Source organism: Puntigrus tetrazona, chromosome 14 (genome assembly GCF_018831695.1).
Source record: "Puntigrus tetrazona isolate hp1 chromosome 14, ASM1883169v1, whole genome shotgun sequence".
NCBI classification, from domain to species: domain Eukaryota; kingdom Metazoa; phylum Chordata; class Actinopteri; order Cypriniformes; family Cyprinidae; genus Puntigrus; species Puntigrus tetrazona.
The window spans coordinates 7,514,363-7,534,332 of record NC_056712.1 but is presented as its reverse complement, the minus strand read 5'-3'; the positions used below and the strand labels follow the sequence as shown (position 1 = coordinate 7,534,332).

At 37.7% G+C, this 19,970-nt stretch overlaps 2 protein-coding genes across 4 annotated transcripts in view; one reads left to right on the top strand and one right to left on the bottom strand.

The window, feature by feature from the left end:
• The first annotated feature begins 13,653 nt into the window (after window positions 1–13,653).
• LOC122357282 (T-cell leukemia homeobox protein 3) lies at window positions 13,654–17,675 on the top strand. The gene is made up of 3 exons (XM_043256596.1): window positions 13,654–14,252; window positions 15,428–15,662; window positions 16,285–17,675. Exons 1-3 carry the CDS (start codon window positions 13,871–13,873, stop codon window positions 16,499–16,501), a joined length of 834 nt encoding a protein of 277 aa, XP_043112531.1. The 5' UTR covers window positions 13,654–13,870; the 3' UTR covers window positions 16,502–17,675.
• A 675-nt stretch (window positions 17,676–18,350) lies between these two features.
• The window catches only part of LOC122357276 (Kv channel-interacting protein 1-like), a 43,165-nt gene continuing 41,545 nt past the window's right edge, over window positions 18,351–19,970 (bottom strand). For all 3 annotated transcript variants that reach the window (XM_043256588.1, XM_043256590.1, XM_043256589.1), the window contains exon 8: window positions 18,351–19,519. In XM_043256588.1, coding sequence (XP_043112523.1) covers window positions 19,472–19,519 — 48 coding nt within the window. In that variant the 3' untranslated portion in view covers window positions 18,351–19,471. The remainder of the gene's footprint in view (window positions 19,520–19,970) is intronic.

Below are 19,970 nucleotides of genomic sequence, written 5' to 3'. Positions count from 1 at the left end.
CCTGTAATCTGTAACTTCCTTTCAGAAATCATCCTTTTGCTTTAAATTTGATGATAAAGTAATTTGTTAATATTACAAAATATTTATTTCTGAAATTTCTATTCATCAATTCCAATTCCACTCTGCTGTTTTCAACATAATAATTATTAACGTTGTTGTTGCTGGTTTGAATGATCATGTGACTGGAGTCATGATGCAAAAAATTTAAATCAGGAATAAACAAAAGTTCAAAATATAGCAAAATTCAAAGCCAGTTGTTTTAAACAGTAAAAATCGTCCTGTTTTTACTGTACTTTGGATCAAATAAATGCAGGCTTGGTAAGCAGAAGCAGAGATTTTCTTTTTAAAAAGGAAAACAATAAAAATCTTACAGGTCAGAACTATAGTGTATGTGTATACTTTACTGTATTTGCTGATATATTTAAAAAAAAATAATAATAATAATAATAATAATAATAGATTATAAGCATATATATATTTTAGGTTTAAGTTTTAGGCTTAAAAACCTAAGTGGCTTCTTCAGATTTCAGAAAGAAAACCAGCACAAAGGAATTGTGGGTAACCTAATATCAACCTAAACCACAAAAAAAGACAGTATGCCATTTTTTGGCAATTAATTGGGATGCAACACCAGTCATAATCTTTCATTCTAGGTTATATGAATGCAACCGTGGTATGAAAGAGAAACAAGGAAAATAGAAAGAGCAAGTTGTCAAATCTCCAGCGTTTGAGCGGTTACACAGACACGTTTTATTAGCTTGTCACGTTAAATCAGTGTTTGATGTGAGGTGTGTCTGCGCTACAGATTAAACTCCTCAAATTACAAAAGTTTGAAATGTTTTACCTGATCGTGTGGCTGAATGTAAAAACTCATTTCGCACCGTGACATTATGACTGGAATATAAATCATACCGTCTTTGCTCAGGGATGAGGATCCTGTTTATGAGTTTCTGAAAATCTATAAGAGGGATGTGAAAGTTTTCACAGAGTTACGTTAAAGAACATCCTTCCTAACGTGGAAATAATATTAGATTGCGATAATGCAAACGATGCATCATGATACATTGATGTTGAGATGATTAGGGTATCATTAATACTGAGCGCCGTAATAATAAAGACCAGGGCTAAACTATTAATGTCTCACAGGAACGCACTAGACCTAAGACATAGAAGTGTATTAAAACACAAGACAAACAAAGAGACGTTAAAGAAAGACAACACAGACAGAGCTGCCTGACAGGGTATAAAGGTAAAAAAAAACGATTGTCAACATAACTTGGTTAGCAAAATAAAATATTAGGGCATATATTTGTTTTCTGTGGTGAGACCTACTTTCGTTCCACGAGCATTCAACAGGAACCCAAGGGATCTGGTCATTGATGGTTCTCCTATAAAAGAGCATACGTACCGTACTTATCTGATGCGTGCCGTTTGTTTAATAAAGAGCAGGAAAAGCCACAGTAATGAAAGCGCTAAAGAGCCGTGCCGCACGGCCCTCACCCTCACACCCCTCGACGGCCTCTGAGAGGAACAATCTGCTGCGAGAGCCTGTCTGTGCCAACATCCGCTCTCCTCATGAGCGTGTCTGTCATCGCTCGCATCTGTGTGTTTATATGTGACAAATACGGAGTCTAAAGGAAACATAAGTGATCCTTGTGTGTTCAGAGCTCACCGTGGGTGTTATAACGCGTTCTCCTCTCCTCAACAGGCTGTACGAAACAGACAAGCGTGGGTTACATTTGATGCTTAGAGTACCAGCTTTGTTTAAATCATTAATCATGTTCGTGTAACATATCATAGTGTGGAATAATACATTTTGGTTCCACTTTATTTTAGGTGGCCTTAACTACTATGTACTTACAATGCACTTATTGTATACTTATTGTATGCATCTTTGCAGAATAAAAATTACTACATTTTTACCCTTAACTTTATGATAATGTTTCATGGTTTACTTAAAGGGGTCATATGATGTGATTTTAAGTTTTTCTTTCTCTTTGGAGTGTTACGAGCTGTTAGTGCATAGATAAGATCCAAATCCTTATAAAAGTTATGACCTCCCTAAAACATCTCGTTTAAACACGCACCCACTTTTCTACATCACAGAGTGGGTTTATTTTCTAACACCGCCCAAACACTTCTTTATTTACACAAAGAAGGCGGAGCTATTATTCTCGCTGTGGTGTTGTTGCTGGGGACGTGTTCAGGAGATGCTGTGTTACGAAACTACTTGGTCAGAAAGCGAAACTACTTGGTTAAGTTGTATTTACAACAGAACAGTTCAACACAAATATTAGAGTGTGTTCAGCTCGTTTACGGAGAACTGATCCCTGATCCTGACAGAGCAGCCTGTGCAAAGTGAGGCAGTTCTAACTCTGCAAGAACAGTCTAGTGCTTCTGACTCACAATCTTTAAGTTAATGTTTATTAAAAGAACCCACTACTTACTATTCAAATGTGAGTTTTGAGCAGCATAGAGTTGGTTAGAGTAGGTTCTCTGATCACGAATGCAAGCATGTTTTGTTTACCAGGAGTGATACAATTATAAAAACAATGCGTAAAAAGACAATGCTAAGTCAACATAATCGGTAATTATATCTCCCCTAGATGTAACAAATGCAATGGCTTTTATTGTTTCGGTGCAATATTTTCGAGACACAGCATCACGTTATGGAAAGGGGCGTAACATTTCCGTCACACGCTTGCGGTATTCAGCCAATCACAACTCACTGGATAGCTGGCCAATCAGAGCACACCTCGGTGTTTTAGAATGATGAGCTTTGTACCCGTTTCAGGAAGGAGGGGCTTAGAAGAAAAACGATAATATACAGTATGTAGAAATAATTTGTTTTTTGAGGCTTAAACCACTTTAACACATTGCGTTACATCAAATACACAAGATAATGTTCTATTTAGAAATATCATATGATCCCATAAAAATATGAAGCTACGCAGCTGTTTTCAACACCATACATATCTGATAATAATAATAATAAGAAAAATTATACAAATAATAATAATTTTTTTTTCTGAAGGATCGTGTTACACTGAAAACTGGAGTCACGATGCTGAAAATTCAGCTTTACAATCATAGAAATTAATTGGATTTTTAAAAACAGTTATTCGTTATTCATTATTTAAATTCAGACTTTCACCAGTTTATCATTAATGACAGTGGAAAAAAAAGCAGAGAGGAAAGCAGAGACACGGATAAAGATAAAAACGACAGTGAAAACGAGAGTTGGTCCGAGATGGCGGGCAGCTGCTGTCTGTCCCGCCCCTGGGGTGCCTCTCACCAATCAGCACAACTCACCACGAATCAATTATCACCAGAGGAAGGGGGCGGAAAACACCGTCGTCCTGTACGGCATATGGAATAAACAATCACACACACACACACCAACATCAAGACTTCAGATCTACACCAGTGTTTATGGGTCTGTATACATTATCACTTACTAGCGCTGGAGGTTTGAAATCTCATACTTTGAGATCTCATGTGTGCATCATCATCCAGACATGAGTGATTCCTCAATGGTACTTTACAAAGTGGTCCACTTTCACCTGCTGGACCAGAAAACAAGTGAATAAAATCTCACAGATTCACCCAAGACACAGTTACTTGAATATTTAAGTGTTGCTAAAATCTGATAGTTTAAATGTTTAATATTTGTCTCAATTTGTCTCAAATAGGAAAACAGGGTTATAACTATTAATTAAATTGAAACAAATGAAAAAAATAAATCATTACTTGGAAAAAAAAAGCTTTAACTGAAATAAAACATTAAAAACATATCATTTTTTAGCTAGTTGTCATTGAAACATTAATCATTTTCAATAAACTTAACGCAATGAACTGAAATAATAAAATAAAAAATACAAATACAAACAAGCAATCAGTAAATCAAAAATAAAATAAACACATTTGTAATAAGAAAGGATAGCAAAAAAAAAAAAAAAAAATTACAATAAAATAATAATTAAATGATAAGAACAGATGTTAAAAACAGGACAGAAATTTTGTAGATTTTTTTTTATCGTTTTGCTGTGCCCTTTGGATATTTCATGTCACCTATAACTATAACTGTTTGATCATTTCTGAATCTCTAGTATCTCATCTAGACATCTAATGAGAGTCTCATGGCCTGTATTACATTTAAAGCATCACATGAAGTGTGTGTGTGTGTGTGTGTGTGTGTGTGTGTGTGTGTGTGTGTGTGTGTGTGTGTGTGACAGGTGGGTGTTCAGCAGGAGGGGCCGGTCAGGGTCACCCCCATCTGGGGAGCACACACAAACACAGACACACACGATCCAAACGCAAAGCAGAAGACATCGGTCCGCTGAAGAGAGCGAGAGGGAGGGTGTTTCGCAGTTAATAATGTTTTGTGAGATGGTCAAATTGAGTTGTGTGGGCCGAGCTGGAGGGCTTTTATACAAGAACAGCTTGAGTAAGATAAATGACCCTCATTCACACACACACACACACACACACTATCTAACAATACCACACGGAAACAACGCAAGGGATCATCTTAAAAAGTTGAGCAATGGATGTGTGCGTGTGATGTTTCATAATTACGTTTGCACACATCTAATAATCAAAGTTGGGCTGCAGACGTCTCTGTGTTTCAGGCTGTTTTTACTCTGGGTTTGATTGCTTCATCCACACCAGAACGCGACTGACTCCATTCCCTTCAGCCCTACAGGTCTGTGTTCACATTGTACCTGCGATGCCGAACAGAGCGCATTTGCATCATCAGTGTTAGTTTCGCTGAAACTTTATATGTGCAAGAGATACAAGAAAAAACGAATTGCAAGTTGCTTTCGGAACAGCTGTGAGTGTGAATTGTGTAATGATGCAAATTGTGTTCACTTCATTAGAGATTCACTTCCGCAGGTTAGGCTGGATTTGGTGTCATGCCCTTTTCAAAATGTAGCAAAATATGATAGAAACCTACGAACGGCTATGAGAGTAAAATAAACCTAAAAAATAAAAATTGGAATAAATTGAAACCGCAAAAATAATATATTTAAGAAAATATAATCCTTAAATCGAATTAGTATAATCAAACAAATTAAAAGCAACTTAAATATAAGTAAACAATTATAAACAGTTAAGATATCAAGACGAAAAATAAAATAACTTGAAGGGAAAATGAAGGAAATAAAATACAATAAACAAAGGTAAACAGTCAACAAAATAAATAAATAAAATGAGTGACTATATAAAATGTAAATAAAATAAATTATCCTGAAACGTGTCTATTTCATCGTTCTAAAAAAGCGAGGCGTACCCTCATTGGCCAGCTATCCAGTGCGTTGTGATTGGCCAAATACCTCGAGTGTTTAGTAGAAATGTTAAGCCTCTTACCATAATGTGATGCATATGACACCAAAACAATAAAAGCCATTACAAATGAGACATTTTTTGTATCCAGTGGGAACGTAATTACTAATTATAATGACTTATTAATGGCTCATACAGAACATGGCGCCTACAAAAACACTACAGTGAGAATAATAGCTCCGTCTTTCTTTGCATAAACATTTGAGCGGTGTTATAAAATAAAGCCACTCTGGGATGTAGAAAAGTGGGGGCGTGTTTAAACGAGACATTTTAGGAGGGCCTGGACAAGTCGTCACTTTTATAAAGAATATCTCTTTGGTTTTGAGATTTTAGGGAACTTGTAACACCCCAAAGAGAAAACTTGAAATATCATATGACCCCTTTAAGGTCCTTGCACACCGAGTTGGAAATTTTCATATGCGTTTTAATTTTTTTGTTTATATTTTTCATTTATTCCTATAAAAAACCTTGCTACAAAATGCAGAAATTCTAACCTGATCCAAATTTTTTATGATGGATAAAACCTTTGGAGGCAGTATGCAACGTTTACTTTTTTCAGACGACAATTTCCGACTCTGTGCAAAGAACAGTAAACAGTATCATACTGACAAATGTAAACATAAGAAAAAGAAAGAAAAGAAAAAAAACAATGGAGACACAATTAAATGCTCATTACATTGTCCACATGTCCACGAAAAGACAAAATATTGTGCTTTTTCTGCCAGAGAAATCACGGCAGGTGACAGAATTGTCATTTTTGTGTTCTTTTGATACAGAATCACATCCAGCTTCATTGCTGCTCATTTCGTGCCTCTTTCTCATGAAATACACACACAATATGAGCAGGAGGCCGGTCTGTGTGTGTGTGTGTGTGTGTGTGTGAATGTGCCCCGGGGCCGGGCAGGTGGGCAGTGCTGCTTGACTGGTTGGCTGGTGTTGGGGGCAGACAGCGTCGGGTCTGAGGCCCAGCAGGCCGTGGGAAGCAGGGGGCTCGAGTAGGAGCTCTGCCAGGGCCGGGCGCAGCGAGGCTGGTGGCTGCTCCTCCTCCCTCCCTCGCTCACTCACGGCCCCCCACGGTCAGCCCACAGGAGGGGTGAGGAGGTTAACAGCCAACGGCGACACACACAGGATAATCGGCTTTCATTAAGTGACCTACGCTCCACACACACGGAGGCTGAACACACTCCATAAACCACACACACACACCAAACATGTTTAAACACTCCACAACTAATAAAGAAGTAGATTATGTTCACAATACAACAAAGTCACTGGCTGTACTGGCGAACGTTACTTTTAATAGTAATCCGATAATCCCTAAAAAAAGTTACTAATTACATGACTTAGTTACTTTTTATGGAAAGTAATGCATTACATACTTTTGTGTTAATTTTTAAATATAACCAAGGCTTGATTTTCATATGCGTTTTATTATTTTTTTGTTATTGTAATATTTACATTATTTCTTTTCTTTTTTTTGTTATTGGAGGCTTCACTGCACTAAACAAACATCTTTTGTAAATAAAAATTGGGCAATGCATACATAAGGATTGCTGCTGAACAGAACAGAAGTTCAAATGGTGCGAGCTATTAAAAAAATAGGCAAATAGACAAAAGCAAGTAACAGTCAACATATGGCAAAGAGTGATGCTATGCAAACTGTGCTGATTCGTGATTTATTACGAATACTGTTGCTTTCTTTTTCCGTTTGAAAACTCTTTTCAGTTCAAGGTTCAAGTGGACTGACCTTTGTTCATTTATTTATGGGTGTGATGTAAATGAGCACAGACACGTGACAAAGATTCCACCAAAATGACCAAAAATGCCCCACAAATTCAAGATAAAGATAAGATAAAATTGTCCCGCAAGAGGCACCGTAACACTTTTTTCAGAAACCACCGCAGCACCCCTGGCCCCTGCGAAGTTAAACACCGCAGCGCTGTAGAGATTAAAACTGAATGTGAACATGAAGGAAAAGTATCTATACGCAGAATTACATTGTTTCGTTTTTTTCTTCCAGCGTTGAGACTTATAACCAATCACACATATTTCCACCGATCTTAAGAATTCCGTCGGCAATTAAAGACACTCACAGATCACTCAGCACTTATGTCACACCAATGCAGACGCAAAACAAAAAAAAGGTTTTTATGTGTGTTCTATTAATCATAATTCCATTCATATCGACAGTAGCGATTTCCGTCATAACAGCCCTATTAACTCCTGTTTTTAAGCATAGAATATAGATACAATTTCAAACATCAAAAGTACATTTCTGACCCTGGTCCTGACAGCTCTAAAATATTAATAATTTTTACCATAGTGATTTAGAAACACATGGTTTGGAAGATAGTAGGCCCATACTTCTATAATGCACTCAATACTAAGCTTTTGAACAAGCAAGCATATATATATATATATATATATATATATATATATATATATATATGGTGAGATTGAAAACACTAATAAAAATGCCACTATAGTATATATATATATGCTTGCTTGTACAAAAGCTTATATAGTATATATATATATATATATATATATATATATATATATATATATATATATATATATACTATAGTGGCATTTTTATTAGTGTTTTCAATCTCACCATCTCATGACTTTAAGAGCTTCTCATCGCCCACTTCAATGTTTCTGAAAACAAAAAACAGATTCTCACATTTAAAATATTCTCCTCCAAACATTTCTTCCCTGATTATCTTCATTAGCCGTGTACTCTTCTTCAAACACACGCGTGCATTCTCTCTTTTCATCTCCTTTGTTCTGCTCGTTGGGGCAGTGCGGTGGACAAACCAGCCGAGCGCTCAACCATCACAGACCAGATGCATGTCCTCCACCGCTCTGCATCCCCTCGTCTGTATCCTGTCTGCCTCTCGTTTCTCAGCTCAGTGCTAAAGCCCTCAAGGTGTCTGCAGAGTAATGCGAAGTGAATCATTGACTTCAGGTGTTGCGTTACATCAGAGTAACCTATTCCTGATCAGTTTCTGATCGGCTCCGTTGGTTAGTTCTCTCGGTTATTGGCCCCGTATCAGACGCATGCATGAAACATGCACTTCATAGCTGAAATGATTCGGGTTCGTCTTTCGCCGGGGGGCGTTAATGGAGCAGAAAACTCAAAATGCCCAGCGCGACACGCAAAGAAACGGCCTTTTAAGCCGGCACTGACGCGCATTCTACTCTTTAACACGACTGACCGACTCAGAAATACAACATAATCTTTACATAATCAGAACATAATCTTTGAATTCGGGTCAAAATTTAAATAAACTGCTTTAAACCCAAAAGTGAATCGAAGGAATCATTTGTTCATTCTCCACACAAAACTAATGTGATTCTTTTCATGCAACATTTAAAAAAAGCGCATTTTTTCTACAGTTGAAACGAGATGTGTGGCCAAGATGCCATAAATGTGTAAGCTGAACGAATCGGATTTAGTTTTTACGGTAAATGCACGCAAAAGCTTCACATTTTTTTAAGTATCGCAATTAAAATGTTATGCTTTATTCCTCTGCATTACAGACACGAATCGGTAAACTCAGGGACAGCTGCATGCATGGGTAAATAAACACACAAAAAAACGATGATCCCAAATTTCCGAAAGTAATATAGTAGTTTTGGGAGGGACGGATATTCTCGTACAGGACTCGTCCTCAGGCTGTGTAAATCTCTATAACCATTCGATATATTCATCTCCCACAGATTTCATTGTTTCTCTGAAATGAACGTTTCCAAATATGGATTTATTTCCAGCATTCAGATTTGTATTAGGGCAAAATTATGATGCATGGATCAGACAGTTGATTGAAACACCAGAGGGCTTTTTAAAATGTATTAATATGTCTGCGCACAGCTGTTGAGACAGACATGACTGATGTTTCTGATAGATTTGAGGTTGTAAAAACTGGAAATGCTTGGATCATGTGATGAGCCTGAAACAGGTTTTTATTTCTTTCCCTGAATAATTTTACTGTCTGAATCGGATTGATTTGGGTTTATTGTTTATGAACTACATTTTTGCCTTGCCAGGGCCGTGCTTTAAGTTGGAGGACCGTTTGGTATCACGGTACCAATAAGTAGAAAGAATCGTCATTGAATATCTGTGTCTTTTCTCATGCAAAGATTTCAGAATAATCGCCGTAATCTATTTCCATTGCTTTAACTAAGGATTTAACCAGTTTGAAGCTACACAAAATTACTAGATTGAAATATTTAATGAGTTTTAAATATTCAAGTTGAACAGGACGCTGTTTCGGTGAGTCTAAAGAACTCGCCCTTCTGAAAAAAAAGTACAAAAATGAATTAATACCATAGCATTAAATGAAAAACGGTCGGTTTAAAGAAAACGCAGCTTTTAAGATTTTGACAGCAGCTAGCTCTGAAGACAAGAACTGCAGCATTGACACGTTTGTACTCTGCTAGGACCTGTGCGAGCTTAAATATAACCGACTTCTACTCTATATCTGACGCAAAAGCGTGAGGAAAGCTGCTCAACTCAAACCAGAGCTTCTTCCTCGTTAACCTTGCCTTACATCAATGCATTGAACCTGACTCACAATCGATGCTTTGGTCTCAGCGCGAAAGGAAACAGATGTTCGCGAATTCACGGGCTATTACTTTACGTTTAATAGGCTTTATTTAATATTTAACGGGGTGATGGAGGATGAGAATTATTAACAGTCCAAATATCACTTGCTGTGTCAGTTTGGCTTCAGGGCTGTGAGGATTTTCCCTCCTATTGAGTTTTTTTTTTTCTTTCCAGTGTGGCCTTTAAACTCCCGCGATTTTCACATCGCCTCAGTCTGTGGCGCTTCGGCGCAGATCATAATAAAAACATAGTAGGTGTTTTTAAACGGTCTATTACTTACCGGTGTCAATTCATATCGCTCCGCCGCTTCTCTCAAAGTCTCTTATTTATTATTGAAAAGCACATACGACCCTTATATCGCTTAATTCTACTTTGCTGCTTTATCTCTCCGGTTCTGCGCGTGTTCTTCAGAGCCGCGCGCGTGACAGGTCTCGCTCCGCGCTGAAGTTGGGAAATTGATAACGCGCCGGAGACGCGCAATAAAAACGCCGCCCGCGGGCGCGACACCCGGATCCCCTATTATGCAAATACGGGGGTAATTTTAAAGACAAATCGTTGGCTTTTATTCCCTTATATTTCTGTTTTATACGTCTCGGTTTCTCCGGAGAATAAAACATTTAATGTGTCGAGCCCAATGATGGATCCGACCTTCAATCAAAGCAGCGAACGGAGGGCTTTTATGCGAAGAGAAGTAAACAAAACGCAAGGACCTCGCCGTATATGTTTCTAAACTTTTGCGCGCGCTAATCGTGAAAATATCGGCGATTAAAAGATGAAATCCGAGGGAGTGATTAATAGCGGCGCAAACGTCAATTCACGCATGAATATGCAACGCGTACAAAAATATGTGCGCGTTATCTATGAGGTACGCGTTTTAAACTTTACAATTAAAGTCATATTGATTACCTATTTTTGCGGTAGCCAATTTTAAGTTTAGTTTTTTTTTTTTAAATGGTAGTTTTTCAAACATGAAAATGATGATCCGGCCTACATGTTGTTATTTTGACACGTTTTTTCGAAAGAGATTATTCTAGAAGTTCTAATTTTTAAGTTTAAAGACATGCTTTTTATAATGTTTTATTAATATATATAAAAAAATTGTAATTGGGAACGATTTCAATGCGTGCATTAATATAGCTTGAACTGTAGGCTATTAACGGTAAAAATGACATTTAAGAAAAAAATATATATATATCCTACATAAAGCCTGTAGGCCCAGAAGAAGAACTTGAACTAAAAGAATGAATTAATTGCATTGTTGCATTAATTAGAAAATCACAGGCCTCTGTTCTAACTCGGTCATCTAATGGATCAAAGCTCTCGGGACTCCTTGAGAAACGGGATTAGGAGTGATATCGTTCAGGAGCCGATTACACGATAGAAAGGACTCAAAGCTACTTCAATCAATCGAGAGAGAGAGAGAGAGAGAGAGAGAGAGAGAGAGAGAGAGAGAGAGAGAGAGATGGAGGGGGTCCATTACGCACATAGGCCTATGTCTGAATAACTGCCGCCAAAACAGTTCCGTTTGGGCGGACGACCACAGATAGACGCCGAATAACCGCTCGACGTTGTCAACTGTCGATGTTCGATAAAAAAGGAAACTCAAGGAGAAGCAAATGTCGCATAATTACATGCTATAATCGCGCGTCTAACAGCGAACAGGCCAAATTTGTCGCCGAGCGCACATATGGCACGGAAGCGCGCCAGAAGCACGTTTAGGGGAGTCAAGCGTTTCTGCCAGAAATGTCTGAATACATTCGCGGGGCGGTTTTTAAAAAATCATTCATGTGTCAACGATAAACTAACAGCCGTCAAAAGCTCAGTGGCGGTGTCACATTTTTAGACACCGCGTCCGTTTCACTGGAGAGACTGAAGCTGAAAACCGGCGCGCTAACGGTCTGTGAGAGAAAACCGCGCGGCTGCAGCTCAGGCCACCAGTTACTTGTTGATTTTCGGGGTTTGACGATACGGGAGATTTTATTACTTGTTATTATATATATATATATATATATATATATATATATATATATATATATATATATATATATATATATATATATATATATATATATTATAACATTGATTTGCATGTTAAGCGACTTAAATAGGCCCGCGCGTAACCCTTGTTTCATGTTTTCGCGTACATGATTTTATTTTACCGAAATGTTATCGATTTGGTTCAATTGCTTTTTTTTCCTCCCCCAGGGTATTACAGATATTTTACCGAATATTGAATTCAACTGTTCGCATAGGTTTTGTATTTGTGCTTTGAAACGGCTGACCTGAAAGCGTGCGTCTCGTTTTTGGATTGAAAAAGTATGATTTGTAATTAATGGGGGTGTGCTTAAAGAATTATGTGAATGTGATCAATCGTTTTTTTTTAAATAAAGATATACAAACGTGCTAATTGAAATTAATAGCATTTAATATTCATCTAATATTTGTTAAATGAGCGTTTTTGTGCAACTACGGGTTAATTCAGCGGGTGTCGGTTGCAGAATAAGTTCACACCGTTAGTCACACAACACAAATGTCCAAGAGAAGATTTAGAAGTTTTGACAAATAAATTGGATTGCTGACACAGAGATCTATCCGTGCCAAATAATCGCAAAGCAAACAACATTCACCCTGGAAAAGAATCACCAATAAAAAACAAAGTAAGTCTTTGTCATTTGTTCTCAGCGGCAAAAGATCCACTGCAGTGTGTGTGTGTGTGTGTGTGTGTGCGCGTGTGTGTGTGTGTGTGTGCGTGCGAGCGCGCGCGGGGGCCCGGGGCCGCTTATGTCCATTTCACCTGCTCAGACGCTTCTAAACTGCATTACTGACTCAATCTCCACGGCTCTTTCATTGCGCGTGTCCTGCCAGCAGCCTGCCCTCGGCTAACGCTCCGTTTCCCGGCGTGAGGACACGAATTTGGCCGTCAATTAAAAAAAAAAAGCTTTGCGCGCGCAGAACTTCTCATGTTTGACGGATATTGTTCGGGTGACATTTATGTAATGAAACCTAATCGGTCTGTCGCGGGATAGTTTTACTGAAAGAAATTACGCGGATGGGGAACATTTGGCGTGTGGGCTTTGAGCGTTCATCAACCATGGTGCAAATCAATGCTGTGATTCTGAATAGCGGGACTGGATTTAAGTGATATCTCAGTCTATCTGTTTAGCAGAAAAACACTCACTTTTAATTGACAGGACGCGAAATCGAGATTACAGTATTGCTTTCAAATACAGCATACACTCGTTGTTTTGAATATGCGCAGGCATTATATAATTTTATGACATTATATATATATATATATATATATATATATATATATATATATATATATATATATATATATATATATATATAATTGCATATGAACGGAATTAATTTAACATATAATTTTGCACTGGAAACACTGACTGAAATGGAAATAGCCTACAAATCTCGATCCATTTTTCGTGCAGCATTGCAAAGTAAATTCAAAGTTTGCGCTAATGCAATTCAACATAATGAGAGGCGTCTGTAAATAAATTAGCAGCAGCATCTTTCAGCCCCAATAAACGCGCGTTTCAGAAATTGGTCTGATGACATTACTGAACAACACGACGAGGCTCTGGTGCGCCGTTTTTTCTTCCCCGTTTCTAAATGTCAACCAATAGACGGAGATAATGACGGCTCGGTTCAGTCGACCAATGGAAACTTGAGCTGATGAGTTTGGCAGGAGCCGCGGAGCGGAAACTCGACAGTTTGACGCGCGGCTCGGAGGTGGCGAGACCTGTCAGAGTTCAAACGAGGACTCGGAGAAACGGAGAACGTCACCCCGGAGACCATGGACAAGAGTAAAACTAAGTTAAAGCGATTTTTGCCGCGGTTAACGTGATTTCTGTCTGTTTTAATCCGCCGTGAACCGCCGCGCGCGCAGGAGTCATGGAGCGCGCGGAGCCGAAACCGCCATCTAAATCGAATCAGGAACCCATACGGTTCGGGATCGACCAGATTCTGGGCTCTTTGGACCAGGAGAGCAGGGTCGGGCACGCTGTGGATATCAGCCGCTTGGGAAGCCCGTCCAGGGCCAGCGTCGCGCCTCATGTCTCTCTGCCCGTCTCTCTGTCCGGAGTCGCGGGCGCGCTGGAGGACTCCGGGAGGGTGTACGGGGTGAGCGGCACTCTGGTGCCCAGTGGAGTGATTCGGGTTCCGGCGCACAGACCTCTCGCTGGAGCGGTGCCGCCGGCTATAGTGAGCTCCGCGCCGGCGCTGTGCTTCCCCTGGATGGACAACAACCGCAGGTTCCCTAAAGACAGGCTGCCAGGTAAAAGACAGGATGCTGGAGTTCGGCCACATGATGCAAAGATATCTGACTGCTAGACCTGCGCAGTTGCCTTCGGAAAATAAATATATTTAAAGCTTTCATCTCCAATTAATGAGTGAATTAATGAATGAATTCATTAAACAGCTCTAATGACCTGAAACAACTAGGCCTATAGCTTACATTGAATCAAAATGTAACGGTTATGATGCGGATAATTATAGCAATTTTAGATTAGAAATTTAATATATTTAGCTTGCATTTCCTAAACTCACAAAACGCACACAAGCAAAATATTTGGATTATAAAACAGTCAAATCTATTTCTCATGTTAATGGACAGTATTAATTCAATGAAAACATTTAACATATATAAGCTATATCAGACTGATTTATCATTTTCTTCAATGAAATCAATACATCGCTAACATGTCTCACATATATGTAAGTGTAATTAAGTTTTTCAGAATTCAGCACACAGGTTTGAAATATAGAAATCGTTTTTGTTTCCGGACCAAACTGTATGACTAAAAAAAATATAATTTTAAAAAACTCAATGTTTTTTAAATAATGCATTATTTTAAGCTCGTTTTCCTTACAATTATTGATGCAATCACTTAATAAGCGTGAAAATGATATATAAAAGCTATTTTTGTTAAACGGCTGACAGTTTTAGTCATTCACATTAGTCAAATAAATCTGCATTAATATTAAAATTAGTCTACAAATGTTCTATAAAATTGCCTCAAATGCGATTTATTTTTGTCTTGACCTCCTTGATCGGGACAATGCAGTTCATGAGGACAAACTATTTTTTAGGAAGGAAAAATACATTAAAGACGCACACAAAACAGCTTTGACTATATGTTTTGTTAGATTTTCACTATAGGTGATAGACTGTATGCAGGCTGAAACTCATGAGGCGCCGAATAAAATGAGCTTAAATAACGTCAACAAGAGACTTTCGTTTCAAACTCTAATTATAAATTATTCAGGCTAATTTAGTAGCCTATAATAATTATAGAAGTATCCGAAAAAAATATATATATATATATATATATATATATATATATATATATATATATATATATATATATATATATATATATATATATATATTTATTTATTTTTAGAAAGTAACAGAGCATCATAAACGACTCGTGTCCCTGTGTTTCGCAGCTCTCATTCCCTTCACCGTGACCCGGCGGATCGGTCACCCGTATCAGAACCGAACTCCCCCTAAACGGAAAAAGCCCCGCACGTCGTTCTCGCGCGTGCAGATCTGCGAGCTGGAGAAGCGCTTTCACCGGCAGAAGTACCTGGCGTCCGCCGAGCGCGCGGCCCTCGCCAAGAGCCTGAAGATGACCGACGCGCAGGTCAAGACCTGGTTCCAGAACCGGCGGACCAAGTGGAGGTGAGACCAGCTGCACCCTCTACGAGACTCGTATTGTTTCGTTAACGTGACCGTATGTTATGTGTATAAGTGTTCATTTTAAGTTGTTGAATCCCAGCTGGAAAATTTACCTGCAAGCATTTAGTTCAAGGCATTAGTTTTAAAACTGAGTTTCATTTTTAAGCAAAGAAAATGGTTGTATAATAATAAAAGCCTACATTAATATATTTTATTAAAATAAATATATAAATATAAATTAGAAGCGGAAGTCGTCAGTGTTGGATATATATATATATCCAATTTTATATATAATTTTATATATAATTTTTTTTTTTAATTATTATTATTTTACATTCTAGATATCTGATATCAAAAGAAAAATCCACCACAGCCTTAACACTGACAGCAGCATACTAGTTTTATGATTTTTGATATCAATGTAATAAAACTCAAAGTAAACTGTCAGAAGTGTAGAATTCAGTTCAAACTCGATTCTTGATGCTGATAATATAGAAACACGCCACAGTCTGTCAACCTATGCTCATGTGATTTAAAACCCCCAATTTCTTTAATTATGCCTTTCATCAAAGGGTCAGACGTTTTGTGCTTTTTCTAAATTGCAATCTTACTTCAAAATCTCCAGAAGGCAAACAGCCGAGGAAAGAGAGGCGGGACGTCAGCAGGCCAATCGGATGCTGCTTCAGCTTCAGGCCGACGCCCTCCAGAAGTCCATGAGCGAATCGGTGTCGTCGGATCCTCTGTGCGTGCATAACTCCTCCCTCTACGCTCTCCAGAACCTCCAGCCTTGGGCCCAGGAGAGAGCGGGTAAAATGGCCCCAACTAACACCGCACTGGCTTAAAATCACCCCCAAGACGCTGGAAACAGGACAGCGAAGCTCAACCGCCCTGCACTTTCAGAACGGAAAGACTAAACCCGTCGCACCCGAACACGAATCAGGCTTTTTGAACAGTGTCCTTTCCTCTAAATCTCAAAGCATCTAAGCACTTTTTGTGGGAACTGTAATGACATCGAAGAGCGAGTGAGTAGATGCTGCCTCGAAAAAAACCCAGTGACTGTCAATCAACCTGAATCGCAGATTTGTATATATACGAACTGTTTAAATTCTGTCTGTGAGAAAGTCTACAAGATATTGTACTTATCGTAATTATTTTGTGCTCTTATGGTGGCGACGCATTACCGACTAATGTTTGTCAGTGTTGACGTACTTTCAACCCGGAAAAGCAATGGTGTGTAAATACAGCATAACACCGAGCAATCCACATTATGCATTGAAAATTTTTTATTGTTAAATAGTTCATACAACATTCCAACAAGAGGATATTCAAGCTTCCCGTCTCCTCCATCTGTCTGTCTGATTGACCGTCTGCGTCTCCGTCTCCTCTTTTGCAACATCACGGAAACGTAATCGTCCCTCAGTCGACCCCCCCGTACTTTAATACGCAGCTTTTACGTGACCCTCAGAGACACTGCGTTCGAGTATTCAGGCTTACTTCGCAGAGTATAAAATATACAACGTGTGTAATAAATCAAATATCATATATTTTAAACTCATCATGCTTTACCGGCACAGTGATTGTTCAAAAACACACCAGGACGTGATCGGAAATGAGCAGAAAAAGAATGAAAAGAGCATCGGTGTGGCGATCGGAGCATATCGGGGTCTGCCAGGACTGTTTGTGATCGGGATAAACACAGGGTTCAACTTTCAACAGACTTTTAAACGTGATGGCTTATGTTTCCTGGCACTAAAGTATTTGTTCGTGTGTGTGTGTGCGCATATGGGTCAAAAACATCGAGATGTCCACATCAAAAGATGGTTACCACAGAAAGCACATTAAATGTAAGTCAAGTGTCTACTTTTAAGGTTTCAAATAAGTATATAAAACTCATTTAAAATGTCAAAATTTGGTCGAAATAATGTTACATTGTCATTCAGTGTAACGCAGTAATTTTGTTCAAGCAACGCGCTCATTCTGACTTGTACATATTAAAATATATAAAAGAATAAGGAATCATATTGCATTTTATTGTGTTTCGAATGAGTAAACAATCTTACTGACATGGGCAAAACCTAGGATAGTGGCAAGTGAAAAATAAATTACAAAAATTAAAAAGTGACATTACAACTAATTCAAATTTGGAGTTAAAGTAATTCAATTGTTGTTGTTGTTGTTGTAAATATTGCAGACAAGATTGTTACACTGAATGATATGTGTGATATTTAATTTTTAGCTCAGAAAAATAAAAACAAATTTCTATTAATTAAAATTTAAACTGATATATATTTAAATATATATATATATATATATATATATATATATAAATAAAATTAAAACAATTATATATATATATATATATATATATATATATATATATATATATATATATATATATATATAAAAATAAAAAAAAAAAATATATATATATATATATATATATATATATATATATATATATATATATATATATATAAAATGTATTTATTTATTTATTTTTTAAATCTATTTTTCAACTCCAGTATTGTGAATTACGACTGTGACCTTTGGGTAAAAAGTTCAACTCTCTAACCTTTAGGCCACAATTTCATTCAGTTATACATTAGAATTCGAAGCAATTTAATTGCGACTGTTATTTATGTTGAGTAGCATTTGTTTAGACAAATCAGAAAGAGTTACATAAATCTTACATTTCCTGTCTTTCAGTTGATTTAATTATTAATTCATATATTCATTCTTTGCTCTCTTGAATTACGTCACAGTAAGGTGGCATTATGGCTGCATAAAACAGTACTAGGTTTTGGCAATTCACAGCTTTAACGCAATAAAACAAAAAGCGGTTTTACATGAATTGGACACGAACAAAGACGAATACAGTGACTGCTGAAGTCTGCTTCAGCGCCGGCCGTCTGCACCGAAGCCAGTGTGTCACATTTCACCCCAAAATCGTTAGAAATGAGACATTTGCTGCCTTTATGCGTATTTAAGTAAGATCACTCTACTTTATTAATTACAACCACATATTGAGGATACTGGGGTGAAATATCAGATCTCCTGGTGACGCTGACTGACAGACAAAGACCAATCAGAAAGCAGATATTCGAGTAGGCGGAGCTAAGAGCGATCACGAGGCGACAAGAGACGAGTGACGGATACAGCCTAACACTAATAATGCAAAGCAAGCACTGATGGTCAGGGTGCACCAGAACGAGACGAATACCGTCAAATACACACACAGCAGACAAGCAACTTGTTCAAAGCGGGTTAAATGACTGCCGATGGGTCAGAACATGAGAAAACCACTGGTTATATTACTGGATTCTACATTAATGACAGACACCGAAAAATGGTCTCAGGATGAATATCTGTAGCACATTAGCTGGAGAACTATCACAGGTCGAGCGTATCGGATGAAAAATGTCCCCAAAATTCACCGTAAATAGGTTAGTGTTGTATTTTCGATTCCCTCACAGTATATTCAGTCCCATGGAAAGAGTTCAGCTGGCTACAGGACCTCTTGGAAACCCGCTGGGCCTTTGACACACAATTACTGACATGCTCTTTTAACTAGTAGGCTTACCTTTTTTGGTTATAGACATATACATTTCACATCTGCAACAGAACGAGGTCAAACACCGGGGTTTAAAGGACACGCAGGTTTCCAGAGATGTAAATCGAACAGTCGACACGTTGCCATGGTAACACGGGGATGTCAAACTGTAACCATGGCGATTGGGGTAAAAGTTATTCCTCCTTTCTTTTTTTTTTGATCCGATTCAACAGTTCATTGGATTCTTTCTTGCTGTGTAGCTCTATATCACGTTCTCAAAGAGCTGCAATGATCTCATGATGTTTTCATCCTGAAAAGAAGAAAAAGACATTGAGTGAAAGACTGCTAAAGAAAGAAGGAAGAGAGAGAGAGAGGGGAGGGAGCACGAGCTAATTATGTTTGAAAATTAGAAATGAACTGAAATAGAATGCAAAAACAGTAAAAAAATCACAAAAATTTCACAAGTTAACCAGACGCATTGAAATTAATATATGAACTAATAAACTCAATCTGATAAATAAATTAAAAAGATCAAATAAACACTAAACACTAAGATCAAAAAAAAAAAAGTGACAACAGAAAATCTAAAAATAAAACCTAATTTAAAATATCAATAAAAACTACAATAGTATATAAAATGTATATATTATCATAGTTTTTGTTAATATTTTATGTTGTTACAATACTAAAATTAGAAATTAAAACCATCATGGTCCATCAAAATATGCTTCTAAGATATTGAATTGTAATAAGGGCCGTAA